At 43.1% G+C, this 17,853-nt stretch overlaps 1 protein-coding gene across 1 annotated transcript in view; it reads right to left on the reverse strand.

Moving 5' to 3' along the window:
- The window catches only part of mnat1 (MNAT1 component of CDK activating kinase), a 33,786-nt gene that overhangs the window by 14,639 nt on the left and 1,294 nt on the right, over positions 1–17,853 (reverse strand). The window contains exons 2-6 of the mRNA XM_074692711.1: positions 11,631–11,783; positions 11,162–11,235; positions 10,194–10,297; positions 9,860–10,000; positions 8,611–8,742 (exon numbers count right to left, since the gene is read on the reverse strand). Coding sequence (XP_074548812.1) covers positions 8,611–8,742; positions 9,860–10,000; positions 10,194–10,297; positions 11,162–11,235; positions 11,631–11,783 — 604 coding nt within the window. The remainder of the gene's footprint in view (positions 1–8,610; positions 8,743–9,859; positions 10,001–10,193; positions 10,298–11,161; positions 11,236–11,630; positions 11,784–17,853) is intronic.

Here is a 17,853-nt window from a genome sequence, read left to right on the forward strand (position 1 = left end):
TTACCAGACCAGTGTGTTACAGTTAAACAAGGCAGAGCCACACAAACCAAGACAAACTGCACCATGCTTTTAAAGTGACACATATCAACCATGCACTGCAGAGCCTAATACTACACAGTTTGTTCAAATAGCACAATATGAACTAAAAACATGAAATTCATTGGTACCCCTGAGTCCTGTTCACCTTGATGACTTTGTAGTATCGTAGCAGAACTAGCCTGAACCTGTTGCACAGAGTGATGGTTTATGCATGCAGGTGGAAAAGCAGCAGGGATCACAACAAAGGAAGTATAAAACCCACAGCCATTTTTTCTAGTCAACGAAAGAGTGAGAAGTGAGCTGATACTCAACACTGAAAATGTTCCTTATGATCCCTTATTCTGAGGAAACTACTGCTGCTGGAATTACAACATGTTAAGTTTCCATGATTACTTGTTTATTCATTTTTCTGACATCACATGAATCAGCGTCATCACCCTTGGATTTCTCTGTTTGGTCACTGACGGGAATCTTGACTTGAAGTGTGATCATGATGTTCTGTTTCTTTCTCCTTTCTTATACTTTTTGGCACACTAAAATGAACTGTTGCGTGACATTTAAAACAGCCTGAAATGAACAGACAACAATGTGCAGTGCTTCTCGCACATCATTACTGTTTGTAATAAGTAACTGTTTGTGGGTGATGCCAAAGAAAACCTGGAGAAAACTGTATTGTGAACTTCTTTAAGAAACACTTCTTTTTTCGTTCTCTACAAACAAAAACACATTTAAGTACAGCAGTTTGTGCTACTTTATTTACTTTTAGTGTATATCTTTGAGTTTAGTAACGTATACTAGGGTCTGCAGGATTTTCCTGAAAATATAAAATGTCAACTTTTAAAGATAAATATACCAGCCAATCACAGAGCACCCAGTGCGCAAGTGAGTTTGCCTGTTGGTGATTGCAAGTGGAAGCTAATCAGAGGAGTTACAATAGCGGACGAAGTAACACAAGACAAAACCAAAGTAAAACAGGATGCCAACAAGACAAAGCTTTTTCCTAAACAAGGGCCAATCTTGGCTTGACTTTCACTCGCTTTTGGGCACTTAGATAGCAACTCGGGATGAGGAGAGACGCGAGTTGGCTTTCTACTCAACAGGTATGTGTCAAACGTTATGCTGCTGATGGTTTCTGGGCTAGTGAGTGCGTTCAGGTATTCACGGTCAAAGGCTGTGGGTGTGTGCTGCAGCTGGCACTGATCCAAGGAGGAGGAGCCTGATTTGAATGTTGTGTTTACTAACAAGTAACAAAAATTTCTGCAGACTCTACCTTTAAGAAACTAGAGAAGTTAGTCTAATTTCTTTTAGGATTGTTGTACAGTTGACTTTAAAGAATATATTTAAACTAAAAAATTATGTTAGTTCAGTTAGAGAGCAAACATATCTGGCATCCCACCACATGTTCTTTTAATAAAACACAAAAAACAAGGCACCTTCTTCTCCATGGTTTTTCAGTCAACCTTTGACCCCAAGGTGCCAGTGATCCCCTCTCTTGTCCCATCCATTCATTCAACACAGAGGAGCCCCACCACGGGCTAATGAAACCCAGACCAACCACCCCAAATGCAGTCACTCTCCCTCACTTTCACACTTCTTCAGACCCTCCATCCATCTTCCTTCAGACTTTCAGCAGTGTTTTACTCCCCTACTGCGCCAATCAAAGAGACGCACTGGGACGAAGGGAGCAGGGGGAGAAAACTACAGTGGTGGACTGTTGACGAAAGAGAGCAGCAAATTGGGAGTTGCAGATAACTAAAGTGCAGTAAATCAGATTTTTAAAGCAGACAGACGGAGCTCGGCCAACCCCCAGTCTGGAGGAAATTTCTGTTGCATTCCTCTGCAAGGGCACCTTGAAATCTGGCAGAGACACATCATCAGAGACAAACACAGCCTAAGTCGTGCATACATAAGTGTAGCCTGTGTCCTTCAAAATAGATCAACTAAAATGTGTAAATTAAAGCTTTGTTTTACCAATCTGCTCGGAGATGAGACAAGCCATCTGACTGATAGTCCATCGAATGCTGCGCTGTCCTCAACTCCACCTCATAACACTGCTAAAACTTTCAATCATAAACTCATCACGTCCTATTAAAAGCTAGTATGAATTACGGCGTATGAATGTTGTTTTCCAAATGCTCCGGTGGAAGAAAGCATGAGAAAGAGGGAGGGGGGCCAGCCAGGCCGAGCAGAGAATAAACGGCTTAGGAACCAGGGGCCACTGGAACAACACGACTGAAAGAGCCAACACAAACATCTGCTTTTAACATCACAGAGGCCCATCTCACTACCTATACAACCTTATGTGTGTCCTCATGCCACTTTCAAGTTTGTGTATACCTTGTGTTTAAGACTCCCATAATACCCCTGTGACACTGAAATGAAACTCTGGGGGCCGTCAATCTTAATAAAACCGCAGGGGAGGACATTTTGTGAAAATCACCAACGCGCCAGAGGGAGTTATCGTCCTTCTGGTCCTGCAGTCTCCTTAACCTACCTCAGACCCAGATAGAGTTATAGTGATCTCGTAATACCAGCTCCAGTTTCTGGAAGTGGAACTGTTTGAAAAGGTCAAGTAAAAGCCGTCACTGGTGCCTATCCTCGTGCTGGTGCAGGGGACAGGTGTGCTGGCTCGGAAAACTGTTAAGCACTCTATGCCTCTTGGGGGCATAAAACGGCGTGTGATGTGCCGTCACCTTCCCTTTTCTTAACTCTGCGGAATCTGGGAAAGCAACGGGGTTAACCCATCTGACAGAGTGATATGGCAGACATCCGTGTGACTTTTATGGGACAGGGGTCTCATAAAAGTCATTTTAAGGTATGAGTGGTAGAGCCCAGAGGGATAGCACCAGGAGTACCAGAGCCTGAATTAACAACAAGATGATGAATGAGTTTTAAGAGACAAGGAACTTGAAAAGCACATTTTTTTTCAATCACCTCTATTGCTTTTTTCAAGCAATGCTCATTTTCAACAATCAATAATTCCCAATAGTTTTCTACTTTTCTAATGTTGGATTCTGAAATGCAAAGTGCTACAAGACAAACCTTTTAATTTTACGTGTGCAATGAAATATTGAACAAAACCCCTTTATTTTCATCTTAAATCATGGGTCACCACTAAGAGCACCACCAGAAACACGTGCTGCAGTCATAAACACACACTGCACAGTCATCAGCACCCTCTAGGCCCCCGTCTCTCCTGACTTTGCAGCTCAGCAGGACACATCAAGGTCCCTGAGAGTCCAACCACTCCATCAGCACCTCCTCTCAACATCCACAGAAAACTTGTTCATAAAACCACATCATGCTTGTTTCAAGGAGGTTTTGGAAGCCTTGTGTAACCCACGCTGAGCTCCAGAGGCAGTGTCACTAATGCATAGGGCGATAATGAGGAGAATGAAAAGGGGACAAGTGTACAGTGTTGTATTGGGGATAACATTAATAAGCCTTGTTAGGGGCCAGCTTTGTGGCATCCCATCCTCAGCTTTTACTTCCACCTTCTGCCCTGGCACTGCCAGTGCTTCTGTGTGGATAAAGAGCTTTGAGCTGCCCACTGGCCAACTGAGCAGCAAGTAGCAAGTGTAAAAGCTGCTGCTCACTCAGTGCCTCCCCTCGCCTTACAAGTTTAAATATAACTGCCGGACCAGTGGCAGCTGCCCCGGCGCAAAGCCCCTAAAGCTGACAACTCCTTTTTCCGCCGGGCCAGGCCAGCCTGCCCGTGGGCAAGGGGTTGCTGAGGCCAACCTAAACAGGGGCCAAGCCAGGGGCAGGGGCAGAGGTGTGAATGCCCACATGTGCTTGTGCCAATCAGGGCTGACCCCCATCTGCCCAAGCCCCTGCAGCTATCGACCTACATGCCATCAATCCATAAAGAGGAAAGAACAAAGGCCAAGGGGTTATGCTCTCTCTTTCTTTAGTGACAGCCAGTATCTTGTGAATACTTTAGTCAAAACTTAAAAAGTGTAAACTTCAACTCTATCTTTTTGAGCAATGTGGGAAACGAGGAAATATCGGAGAAGATAGTGAAAAGCTGAGCGGGGGTTGGGGGAGTGCATAGCAACAACTCAACGCAAAACAGGTTAGGCAGGTCTGCCAGCGGAGAGTCTGATGATGTCTGTGAAGCAGAGGTCACTGTGGAGGACGACTTAACCAAGGAAACTACGCTGTAACAAACACGCTCCCAATGTATGGAAGTGTGTGTGTGTGTGTGTGTGTGTGTACTTGTGTTTTTGTTTTCTATGGTATCTGAATTCCTCCCCTCGGTGTAGAACGGAACAAAGCCAGAGAACCTGGGTTATTTCAGACAGCTACACATTTATGTTTAGGGATAAACTTTCCACCCACATGTGTGTGTGTGTGTATGTGTGATGCACTTTGTTTACTGTGTGCCCTGCTTTCATTAGGTGCCCACATTGGCCTCATCAGGTATGTCAGCTGCTCTGCTGCCTGTGAGGAGGGGATTGGGTGCCAGCAGTGCTGGAACCTGGGACCTTTTATTTAAGATGGCGCTGAAAGCTGCTTCAAGGTGGAAAGATTCCCCATCGGTCAACTGCTTTCAGGAATGGGACCCTGCAGGAGCTGGGGACAATCACCAACCTCACACAGACACGCAGACACACACTCACAAATATACACACAAAGCCATCATGCTTAAATTTGATCAAAAAACCATTAAAAACAACTTCAGCGCAAACAAAAAGTGATTTGTATGTTAATAACCCTCACCTACTCTTCATGTTTTGCTAAGAGCAGGTGCCAAAGCTGATGACTAGACTTCATGACTCTTGTCATCCTGCTTGGCACTTCAGCCGCTCTCATGTGTCAGACAACAACAAAAACCTGTTTAAACAGCGAATAGTTCCCCCCTCCCGCACAGACAGTCTCTTTTGATATCAGCGGATTTCTATTTTAAAGAGACACTTTATTCTTCAAAGGATGTTTACTCAGACTGGCTGAGGGGAGTGTCACTTATGTGTGTGTGAGTGTGTATGCACCCGCACGAGGGTATGTGTGTCTTGGTTCAATAGAGTGCCTACAAAGTGAGGGATTAGTGAGTGATTTCAGACCATTCCTCAGGCAAGACCAGGCCCATCCCACCTCACATCACACCTGGACCGAGACTACTTTCCCCCAGGATCGGCAAACTTCCTCAAGCATCCACTCGACAACAAGTTAACACACAACCAGATAAACCAGAATCCAAGAGGCTGGAATCCCCTGAACTCACTCCTGGAAAATCACCCGGTCAAAGAGAAGTGCCAGGATGGCTGAGATGTCTCCTTGAGTGTTCCCAGGAAACACCATGACACAACTAGATGCAACATTAGATCACTCTTTAAATAAAGCGTGGAGTCATTAGGAAGCTGAGGAAGAGTAGGCTTCCTCACGCTCCATGGATTGCACGGCTCAAAGAAATGCAGATATGTCATTCCACCGCTGACGGCTCACCTTGGCCCAGGGTTAAGCAGCTGGCCTGGAGTGGAGGAGGTGGAGCAGGGTGGTCGGAGTGGGTGAGGGGTGTTGGGGCCGGCTGATTCTGTGACTGGTGAACTTGCACATCACCAAAAACAAAGAGGGTCATAAAACAGCCTCGTCCATTCATCACTGTCACAGAATGAACTGTATCACCTCAGTGCACAGATTCACAGGACAGTGGGAGAGGAAGCTTTCTCCTTCAAGCCTATTTTAATGTTGTTATCCTTTTTATCAGTCAAAAAGGTAGTTCTGATGTACTCTGTCATGTTTTGATAAAAAATGTTTGAGGATATGATGTGAGACTGTCAATCACTTTTGTTTCGCAAATTTAATTAAAGTCAAAAACTTCAGATATAAGCACCAGAAGCTACTTCAGATAAATGACAAATTTTATAAAACATCAATTACATTTTCTACTGAAATTTAGATGATGCTGTGACTAAGTAGTGCAGCTCTAACTTATGTTACGGTCACTGAAAAGACTAACAAAAGTCCGGTTTGATGAGAGTAAAGGCATACTGTGTGAATGTGACCCAGCTTCAGAAATGTGTTTTTACATTCGCCTCCCCTGATTTCTCCTGAAGAAAAACTGAAACCCAGCATGGAACAAGGGACCACAACCAAGCAGATAAATGAATTCCAGCAATCTGCAGGAATCCACCACTCTGTGCTGAAACTCCACCAAGTCAAACAGAAGTCATTCTTATGGACTCTGAGGTGAAGGGAAATCCAAACCCACATGCTCCCCCGACTCAAGTCTCTTAGTCCAACACAGCAGATGCATGGTGGGAGCTCTGCTCCACCAACAGGAGCTCTGGGACGGGAGGATGAAGAGAAAAGGGAAGAAAGAAGTGAGGGAAAACAGCCACAGAAGAATCCAAGAGCAACAAAATCCTGCTGTTCCTCTCTCCATCAGCAAGTTTTACTTCATGCTGCATATCAAGGAGTAAGAGTGAGATCTGGATCCATTCTGTGCTTTTCCACTGACGCTAGCTAAGTACATTGCATCCAGCTATAGCTGCATCAGATCATTTAAATAGGGATTTTTCATCAACTATTGGAAAACACAACAGGAAGGAAGGAAATGCTGAGAAAGATGGAAGGAGTTTGGTTCGACCTGAGTGTGTTAAAAGCTAGCTCCAGTTTGGGCCTAGGTGAGTCCTACACTCATATCTCTCCCATGCACCACTGAACTGTGGGAAGACAAGCATGCCTCATGAGGGCTGCCGGGGAGGAGGTGGGGGTGATGACACAGCTTATCTCCATCACACTAAAATGAAAATAAACTACTGAAAACCTGAAAAACAGCCAAAGAGAAGGCCTCTTCAGGCAGGGTGAGCATAAAGAGGCGAGCTCTGAGCCCCCATCCTCTCCCTGTAGGTCCCAATGCTCGCTCAGAGGAATGTGATGACATGACTGAAGGTTTGGGGCCTGTTCACACCGTGAAGAAAATCCAGACACAGAGGAGGAACATCCTTTCTGTGAAGGCCTGGTCTGTTATCACCACTCCATCGTAAACCAGCAACGCAGATGAAGTGTGAGTGTCTGTTAGTTACTTTTGGTTCATCTAGTTTCTAAAACTCTCTTCTTTCACTTGGATATCACTGCTTTAAAAAGTCCATTCTGACAAACATAAACTACATTTTTGGTCCCTTGATTTATCCATCACTCTCTTTATACAGTGGTGGGGCCCAAGGTAACTAGCAAAGAAATTTAGAGTCACCTTGCATGTTAAAAAAAACGACTTAAAAATTTTTCACATTGAAGATGAGACTGTTATCAGACATCTGTTATTTTTGTTGTAAAATCCTCACATATAAAAAAAACCTTTGAGACATGTTTGGGCATATGACAAACCCTAAAACTATGATATATTTGTTAGAACTGGACTTTGTGGATGCCAATTAGTTGTCTCACAGGTCCCTGAGAGTTTAAGCCTTCAGCATTGCAGCCCCTGGCATGTGTAGGATGGAGGGTTTTGTTTTCAGTCTGAGCGCCTGCAGCAAAGGGAGTAGCTTCATCCTCTGTTCACACATACAGAAATAAAAACAGCAGACTCAACAGGTGACTTTTTGAATGGTCGTGAACTTTGGGAAGCACAGCCAACCAATCACTGTTGTTTCAAGCTTGGTACCAATCAGCAAGCCGATTTGACTCATATGCCAATTTATCAGTAATTACAGCTGTTCAAATGGTGACCATTTAAGGGCTTTGTTTTCTATTCAGCCATCCTAAGTGCACAGTTTTACAGTGGACACAGTTACGCAGACACTTCTCTGTTAGAAATTAGTTGTCTTACGATCAACTTGTAACTTACAGGTCTCAATTCTTCATAAGTAAAATAAGAGTCATGACACGGGAGGTCAAACTGAACATTTCAGAGATGAAAACACTGATGGGCTTTTGCACCAGGCTCAGTCCAGTAGATTTGTGGCTCAAGTTGAAATTTTTTCAACAAATTTCTGCACTTGCCGGCAAATTCTACTAATGGAGATGAACGAATTGTTGATTCCAATGAAATCTGGGACATCATGATATTGTAGTGTCCTCTGCTGATGATGCCCACACAGACCTGTTCTCATGGAAACACTGAAGCCTGCTTCATGTATGCTACTGACCAGTACTACCCAGACTGCAGACATACTACAAACATAAACTGGGACACTTCCCTTATTGAAAATCCAGATCCAAAGTACAGATTCTACATTTTCATGAAGACTCTGTAAATAAGGGTTCTGGTGGTTTTGATTCCCCTGAGAAATAGAGGCACAGCTGCGCACACTCAACTTCAAAAAACACTTAAAAGGTGGCGGAAAAGTTGAGCACCATGATCAAAACGTCCTTTGATACAGTATTGAGAGAGCTGATATGAACAACCAGACTTTAACAAATAAAAATCATGAGTACAACAATGTCAGAGTATGCTACTACTGCGGCAAAGGATGAATAAATGATTTTTAAATTGGACAAGCCTTTAAACAACCAGTTTGCTGCTTCACTCACACCTTAGTGTAAGGCTTGTAAGAGTTGAGATAAAGTTTGTCACAGAAAATTTGTTGGTAAGAACTGGGGTCCTGGTAAAGTAAGTGTTGCACTTACCATATGGATTCCAGTTGAAAATAGATTGGTGGGTTTGACCACCTGTTTCTGCTGCTCGATCTGGGTCTCCAGCTGGGCAGCACGGACCTTGTGTTGGGCAAGGAGGAGAGTGGCAGGAAGTCTGGACTGCTCCTGAAGAAACAAGAGAGATACAGGCTTTAATGCCAATGTAGGAGTGGGATACATGCAAGAAAGTACTTCAGCAGGAACTTTCTGTCTCTTAACATCAGCTGACACTCCACATGTTGAGCTCTTTTCCCTCTGTCATACTTGTTTGTTATAAGATTATAAAGAGATGAAACCCTCATAGACAGAGACATCTCCATCTAACTTGATAACTATCAGTGTGGCACTGCAGGGGACGCTGCTTCAAGTGCACTGCGCCGCCTTCACCTCCATTAAATACAAGGTCGGACGTTTCAATTTCTTCTGTGGACTGTTGCCAAGCACAGAGTTCTGAAAACACAATCCTGGACAGACTGTTCACTGAGGACGCAGGACACGTTTGATGGTGTGGACGACAGTGTAGAAGACTCTTAGCATTAGAAAATAAACCCTAACTTTTTATCTGGAGTGAGGTGCACTTCTTTGATGTGAGCAATGGGACTTGACTTGAAGAGGGTGATCCTGTGTGATTGAAAGTTTCAATTTTACTCACATTTAGAGAAAAAAAAATCCAAATAATAAAAAATACAGTCAAATATTGTATTTCAGTGTTTACACAAAAAAAGGAACAAAGAGCTCCAAAAGGTTTATTTTGCTGATCAACAAAGAATCTGTGTGTGTGTGTGTGTGTGTGTGTGTGTAGGCATATGTGCTGCAGTATGTGTGAGCACAGTGAGCCACAGGGATGTACAGATGTCAGAGCTCAGGATAGTTCCCCCAGGGGGTGTGGGAGCTGATCTCATCTGCCTACAGTCAACAGGCCCTGTGCCTTAAACAAACAAACACACAGCTTAGCCTGCTATCTGTGATGGTCCTTCAGCAGCCCGCTCTACAGGAACAATCACTTCCAAAGCCTGCAGGTCAACACAATGGAGCCGGGAGGCTTTGGAATCACAGAATGAGAACAATGCAGCCTGCAGCACAATGACTGGTAATAAGCTCTTAATGATCTCCCAGCTATGGACCCTCAGGCTCAGAGTGTGTTCATGTGGATGTGTGAGTGTCAGACGTGGAGCTTCTGTCATACTGTGGCGGCTCTTTGCTGCACAGGCTGTTGGACACATGCAACATGTGTGTCCCTCACCAGTTCATCCAGCAGAGCTTGCTTGTTCTTCCTCTTGGCCTGTAGCTGCCTCTGCTCCTCCTGCAGAACTTCTAACCTCCGCTGCTCGTTGTCCCGCTGCTCCAGCAACAGAAGCTCCTCCAGCTCCTCTTGCTCACGCGTCTGATGGGAACAGAAAAGAGAACAGAGATGTTGCTGAAACTAGTGACGCCTAATTGTACTTAACCCTTGCTCTAATTTCCAAAACAACAGGAAGTATAAATAAGTAATGTCTCTTTCAGTGTATCTTGCATCCTCTTCATCATTGTTAATGAACGTTTGATGCCTCTGTGGGAAAATTGCTCTCCATACATACAAGTTTAGCTTTGTTCCTCTGGATGACATCTCTGTTCTCCCTCTGGTATTCTTCCATCTGCAGCTTGGTGTTCTCCACGTCAATGTTGTTTGTCAGGTTAAACACTACAAAAAAGTTAAGAACAAGTTCATGGGGTGAGAAAACTCAAAAGCTGCCTGTCTCACTAAAATTCTTAGGCATTCACTTCTCTTATAACTTACTTTGAAGGTAATGTCATTTTCTTTCTAAAACTAGTTTTTTACTGGGGGCAAGTGGGGCTGGGGGAAAGAGTTTTTTGCCCAAATATTTTTGTCATTTCTTCACAATCAAGTGCAAAACTGAATGCCTTCCCCAAAAAGTGTTACCCCTGTATTATGAAGGCATTGCTGACATTACTAATAAACTGGAAATCTGTCATTGAGGCAATGTAATGAGAAATTTAGGTAAAATAAGGGTCTAAGTATGAAGTAAATTCCAAGCATGAATTTTATGACATCCACCCTGAAGCTGTTTCTCCCACAGTCAAGAGGTCAAAGTCATTATTGTATGTCAGAAACTGGATATGCAACATTCGTCTTGTTGTCCTTCTATTTGGCTCCATCTTTGCTGTCCCACTCAGCCCATAAACTTTACACTAGTCACATGTTACACTTATGAAATATCCCTTTTACAGAATCCAGTGAAAATCTGCAGTTAATTAGCTATTGTGGCTAAAAAAAACCTTCTGTAAAATACAAATTAAATCCCCCCTTTAAATGCAGTTTGGGGAAACCTCTAATAACTGGTAATAACAGGCTTTGAGCCACTGGGAATTACTTTTTATTGCATACAAACATGCTAAAAGCCCATGGTGGGTTAGTAACGAAGGCTTTTTGGTGAAACTACTCTCTGATCCATTCCCCAACTGGAATTCATAACTGCAAAACATCCACCTGTCACAGCCAGAGTCAAGGAGATAAAGATTATACCAGCAAAGCTGGTGCTCCTACCTATGTCCTCCACCTGTTCCAGGTAGTCGTTATATTCTCTCAGGCTGTGGAAGTCAACATCTCTCTTGTTGTATCTGCAGAGGAAGAACAGAATGATGATACAAAAAATAAAACCAGATAAAAGCAAATATGCTCCAACATTAATAGCTTCCATTAAATCAACCATTTTATAATACCATGTCTGCATACTCTCTAATAGACACCCATTAGATGTCAATTAAGGGGCTATTAAAGGACAGATGAGAGGGAGAGATGGGAGGCAGGGAGGGGCTGAGAAGTAAAAACCTGGCAGGGAAAGAGCCTTCCCGTTTGAGCCCCCCCGGGGAGCCTCATTGTCTACAAAACAAACAGCGTAATGAGAAAGACAAAGGTGGCTTAAGAAGTGGGAGGAGGCATGAGATGACACATAAACACGCAGGGCCGCACCCCTCCACCCCTCCACCCCTTCACCCCTCTTCCCTTCACTCACATCTTCAGCACCTTCTTGCGAATCTCCACCTCCTTATCTACGGTCGGGTCCTCGAAGAGCTGCACGCGGAAGTTGCTCTTCCTCAGGGGCGTGTCGCACTGCACACAGTTACCCGAGCCGCGCACAAACAGCATCTCCACGCAGTTCTCGCATCTGTGGGGTGGGGGGGTGGGGGGGGCAGAAATGAACAAACATCAAAACATCACGAAGCTTGATGTGAATCTGCTGCGGCTCAAACCTGCAAGTCAGCGGTGAGCATGCGTTGGCATTCCTGGACCCTGAAACACAACTTTCCTCTGAGTAAAGCAAGTTTGTGTTTTTCTTTAATGTCTGTAAGTTATCATGGGCGCAGCGGGTGATAATGGGGCAGATGAATATTTCCTCTTGAGTGCTCAAAGATGGCCTGGATTATGATTGGAATGTCGATTAGGCTGCCTCCAACTCTCAGACAAGAGGAAATTAGTCTGACACCCCATCAGTGGAGTGTCTGTCTGCACTGGAAATACATTTGTGTTATTGTTATTTCAACAGACCTCAGTCATTCTGCCTCGTTGCATAATATAATCAAATCCTGTAATTTACAGTGTAGCCTATCATTATAAGAATGGACTATTACATAATATAAAAAAGGCACAGAAGCCTAAATACACAATCTCTTCATGCGTACTTCATCGGCAAATTTAAGAGTTTTGAGATGCACGAATACTTTAAAGGCTTTTATTTATCGAAAAAGTCAAACTTTGGCATCAAAAGCAGCTACAAGCCCACAAATAACTTTTTCTCTGGTAAATCATGAGAAGAATCTGTAAAGTTTAATTTTAAACAACATCCTTAAACAGTGAAAATCTGGTCTGGTGTTGATCACAGTTTGAATTTAAATCAGTTTAATGAATCTGATTGTTTTTCAAGACTCCATAAGCAGCAGACTGGTGCAGTCATGATGAGATTTTCAGGCATCCTCTGGTTCGTCACATGAATCACAGTTCTCCTCAGCAAATAGCACGTCTCTCCAGCCGTGACCAATTCTGAGCAAAACGGCAGAGACGCTCTTCAGAAACAGTCGGGGCATTTTAAGGTGAAGCCCTGCTTTCAACAGAAAGGTTTACTCCCTGCACCATCATGACATGAGGCCATGGCAACTGTCACCGTCACCTGAGGGTACAACCCTGAGCTCAGCTATCAATCACACCTTCATGCAGGTAGGCGTTTACCCATCAGTCACACTCTAATGAGGAGTGGACAGTCAGGACAATGGGAATGCTCTGACATCTCCCCTGATGGGATGGAGGGCCTGGATAAACGTTTGCACAGTACGCTCTTTTAATTAAGTCCCAGCAGAGCTTTATTTCCACAGGAATTCACCTTCCTGCTTGTGACCACCTTCACAAAAATGGGCAACATCTGGTTTCCAAATGTTACTATCTGCTTTTGAGCACTGACAGATTTCATAATAAAACACAGGGAAGTTGACGGGAAAAGGCAAGATTTTTCACCGTACGTCACTGATGGTATGGTTGAGTCATTTCTTTCCAGAGTTAAGTCTTAAGGCTTGAGATCTGGTGTCTAGCCTGAAGCTCTCAGGGGATTGAGCCTATTAGAACAATCATAGTCAAAGTTATCGTGCAAGACGTTTTGCTTCATCAGCAGGATCCAAAACAGAAAAACAGTTGAAGGAGAAAGTGCAGAGCCATGAAGTTTGGCTGTTATGGGTCAAACAAGCTTGAATTGCCAAGCATGACACCAAACTTTCTCAGCCATACAACAAACACATAAAACTCTGGTGAAGCATGGCACAGGTTAGACTTGGCTTGGCGTAAATGAAGCCATAAAATGAGAATGAAAGCAGAATGCTGGACAGAAACATCTGCGTTGTCCAGCGTGAGGAGTCTCCTGCTCAAGTGCACCCTGGGAAAGGCAGATGTTCACTGTGGCCCCGGGCTACAGGAGATGTATAGGCCTGGCCATATGGAGGTAGATGGAGGGATTCGGCTTGTTTCCACAGGCCCACAAAGAGCCCATTCATCAACACGTAGTAAGGAGTGGGGCGTAGCTTGCCCCCTGCCCCATAAATGGACCACACAACAGAACTCTCCAAAGGGGAAATCCTGTAACTCTAGAGCAAAAAGGTTGAACATCTAATGAGGGAGGGAGGAGACTTTCAAGAGTCAATTTGCCATCTTTCCCCTGAAATACGTCTTCTCTTAGCGGCAGCTTTCAGAGTGTGAGCCTGTTAAAGTCTACTATCAAAGAGGGGACTCCGAAACCTCCGTCCAAGGCATCCTGAAAAGACTTTAATGTGAGTCTAAAGATCTCTAGCAGCTTGCCATCCCTGTGTCCCAAGGCTGTTGTCGCTGACTGAGTGCTCTCGACTCCTCCCTTGCTCACCTGTCCTGCTCACAGCTCCAGGCTCCTATCTCTCCCATCTGCAGCTGTCAGCAGGTCAAAGGAGGGGGTGGGAAGAGAAGGGTAAACACTGTCCTAGCTCAGCAAAGAGGCCTTCCCCTCTCCACCACCCCCCATCGCCCCTTGGTGACATTGCCTGCATCTTCGCCCCCTTTGTATGAAAGAAAGAGCCAAAACAAAACGGGACTTTGAAGACACAAGAGGAAGATTCAACCATTTCTGACTCAAAGACTCAAAGTTTGTCATCTCCAAAGAGTGCAGAGCCAGAGCAGAGCTGGCTTTATTTCAGGTTTAAACCTCTGATGGAGCTCTGCCCTGTGACCTTTCTTACCTGCAGCAGCGAAGTTCAGAAATTGCTGAGGCTCAGGAGTGTGATTGCTTACTCAAGAAGCTGGTACGGGCTTGTACGAGCTCAACAAATAAACAATAATTATTTTTTTGTTCCTCAAAATAACATCAAGGTCTTGAGAGAACAAGCACTATGAAGAAATCCTGCCCAGTTTTTATCAAAAACTACACAAGCACAAGCTAACTCAGCCTGTTGTAGCCTCTCTGTTAGCAACACAGCTTCCAGCTTACTAATACACTGCTACTGACAGTGACGCCTCACAGATCTGATAGTCGGCTTCTGTCTTTAAAAAATATTTCAACACTTTGGGAAAGATGGTTATTAGCTGTCCTGCCTAGACTTGAAGAAAAAGATCAATAATCTCCTGCCTGTCTGTTCGATAGAAAGCAGCAGACAGGGAGCTGTTAGCTTGCCAAGAGAAAATGAATGTAAACAGGGAGGAATTAGCGGCCAGGCTTTAACAACAGGGCAACCATCAGCCTACTACTACCTTCACAGGTCACCATCACATTTTTTGAAAAATGTTGTGTTTCTACAGAGGGTTGATATTGGTATAGACAAATTTACCTTTGGATGAAGCCATGCTGTCTAGCTCCAATGCTGAACTTAACTACGGCTGTGGCTATACAGTAGCTGTAGCAACGTTTTTATTTAGCTCTCAGCCAGACATTGCAATGTTACTTTTTTAAGTTTGCCACAACAGATTTGTTTATGTGGTTAAAACAGTTTTTAGTAGCATCCCTACCTTAAAAAACATCAACTATTTTTATTTCTGTATAGCCCCCAGTAGAAAACTGGTTTCCACATAATGAGGTGTGTGTTATCCTCACTGTACTGGGTGGACTCCTCTAATCCCCACTGTATGCTTATGCTACTATCTTTTCGAGCCTGACCGTGCCCAGTGTCAAATGCCAAAGGACACTAGCACGGTGTCATTGTGCAAAAGGTAATAAATAACAAGCATCAAATGCCCCCAGTGACAGGGATACAAAATGTGCTGTGGTGGGGTTTATATTTAGATGCATGCTAAAGGAGCAGAAGCTCAATACTGCAATGCATCGCGGCGTAGAGGAGCTCAGTCAGCTCAGACTGGAATGGAGGCTCAACAGGGATAATGTAAAGAGAGGGGAACAGTCGACTGCAGGACTCTCAGTGCAGAAGTTCCAACTAAGGCTGATGTTTTTTATTCAATATAATTATAAAGCTCATGTATACTAAGTACAGAACACACAACCATTAAGTTTCCAAAGGATCAACATGACCTCCACTAGATCTCATAACTTTGACATCTTTATTTTGTGTGCCACTGTTGAATGGTGAAAAGTGTCTATTTCATACACTGAGTGTAAAAATGTATTTCAATCAGCCACGTATCTTAAAATAGGTTTTTAACAAAAACATTACTTGAAGCAACAGACAAAAAAAGAATAACGTCATCCAACAAGCCCTATCAATAACATCAAAAACTAAAAATAGGTAACACTCGCGTGTCACTTTTTTCAAAATCAAAGAAAAGTTCTGCCCAAACGAGAACTGTGCAGCCAAGTAGGGCTCTGCAAGTGATGCCAGAACCAAAAATTATTTTATTTTTATTATTTCATTCTGGATTCCAGTATGAAAAGATGCAAACAAAGAAAGAAAAACAAACAAGACTAGATTGGCTCAAAGATGTGTTTATGAACTCTTCTTGGTGACAGCTCTCAGAGTTTTTGCAATAACGATGTGATTTCAACATTTAAAAGTTTTCCCACACTGTGTTTATTTTTCCAAGCTGGGAGCGAGGTAGGCAACTTGCATTGCTGTTGATTAATGGTGTGTGAGTTTTTTAGTGGATTTCAGAATAATCGCTGACATCTGCACATTATGTCACTGAATCAGATTTCTCATTCTTTATTTATTAGAGGTGTGAAAAATAGTGATAATATATAGTGATATTTGAACCTGTGATAAAATATTGACATTTCAACTCTTAATATCGATATATTTGCTAAAATAAAAGGTCATATTTTAGGTAAGTTGGAAGTACAATAATTATTTTATTACTAAACTTGATGATGTGGGTTTTGATGTCGTAAACACCAATGTTTTCTCTCTGTTCTTGGGTCAGTTGGTTTAAAATCGTTTCATTTCATTTTCCGAACAGGGACAATTTACAGAGTTTAATTGACCTGATGAGCGTGTTTTCAGACTGTGGAGGAAGCCAGACGACCCAGAGAGAACTCACACATGCTTGGGGAGAACATGCAAACTCCACACAGAAAGGAAGCTGGGAATCGAACCGGTAACCTTCTTGCTATGAGGCTGCTGCGCAAACTGTTGTGCCACCGTGCAGCCCAGTTTGAAATCATTTTAAGTTTACTTGTTTTTTTTTTTAACAGTGTATTAGACTGACAGAATAATAATCATAGTTTTGTCTGGTGTCATATTTGATTTTTATGAGAAACATTTGTTACACCAAGTAACATGTATTAGTTTCACCAACTGACCACGTCTTTCACCCAGTCATTTTTTGCAGCATTAGTTTAATGTCACAGTAGTTTAAGTGACAAACTTGACATACTTAATGTTTTCAAGTGAAGTGTGTGTATAAAAGACGGCATTGAACTTTATTTATTTTAACCACAATGAAATAAAAAAAGCTGTTTTCCATCAAACAGTTAACTGGGTAGAATATCGCAATATATCACAATATTGTAATATCGTGATACTATCGTATCCTGGCCCAAGTATCACGATGCATATCATATAGCAAAGTTCTTGCCAATATTCGCCCCTAATATTTATTAGTTTTTACATTCTTTTGCTTTCTTACTCTTGTTTCTTACTGTGTCTTCCCCTCCACAGTCCATGCCTTAGTATCTATCAACACTTGAGGAGGTCTGACAGCAAACAAAAAGACAAATGACATCAGTGATAATAACACTAAAACTGTTTCAGAATGCAGCAGTTTCCAAGCGCTGCATTAATACACAGTCGCATCGGCTCCGAGGAATAAATCCAAGGTGACCTGGGCTAGGACATCTCTCCATATTGCTTCATTGCAGAATCATTTTAATTTTCTGTGTGTGGCTCTGCATCTAGACAGAGGCAGTGAGTTATGAGCCGGCGGACCTGATGACAAAGCATGGTTACTTCCTGACGGTACGGTCAATAAACAGACAGGGTCGAAAAAAAGATGCACTTATCAGGCTAGGACTGTCAGTGCATGTTGCTCATGGAGAACGTGTCCCCTTCATTTTAACAAGCAGGTTTTGAAAACAGATGGCAAGGTTATATGACTGAAAATACACATGTAAGGCTTTAACTGAGTAGTGACATGAGAATGAGACATATTTAAAGCTGTAGTGGGAAAATTAAATATGTGCCAAAACAGCATGTAGGATTCACACTCTCGACTGTTCATAGCTTTTTCCTTTTTTCAAACTAGACACTATATCATCTTAACAAACACAACAGGGGTGTTGATCTCAT

The sequence above is a fragment of the Halichoeres trimaculatus genome, unplaced genomic scaffold, assembly GCF_033239565.1.
Source record: "Halichoeres trimaculatus isolate MK-OKI-2021-1 unplaced genomic scaffold, fHalTri1.1 fHalTri1_scaffold_17, whole genome shotgun sequence".
NCBI lineage: Eukaryota > Metazoa > Chordata > Actinopteri > Labriformes > Labridae > Halichoeres > Halichoeres trimaculatus.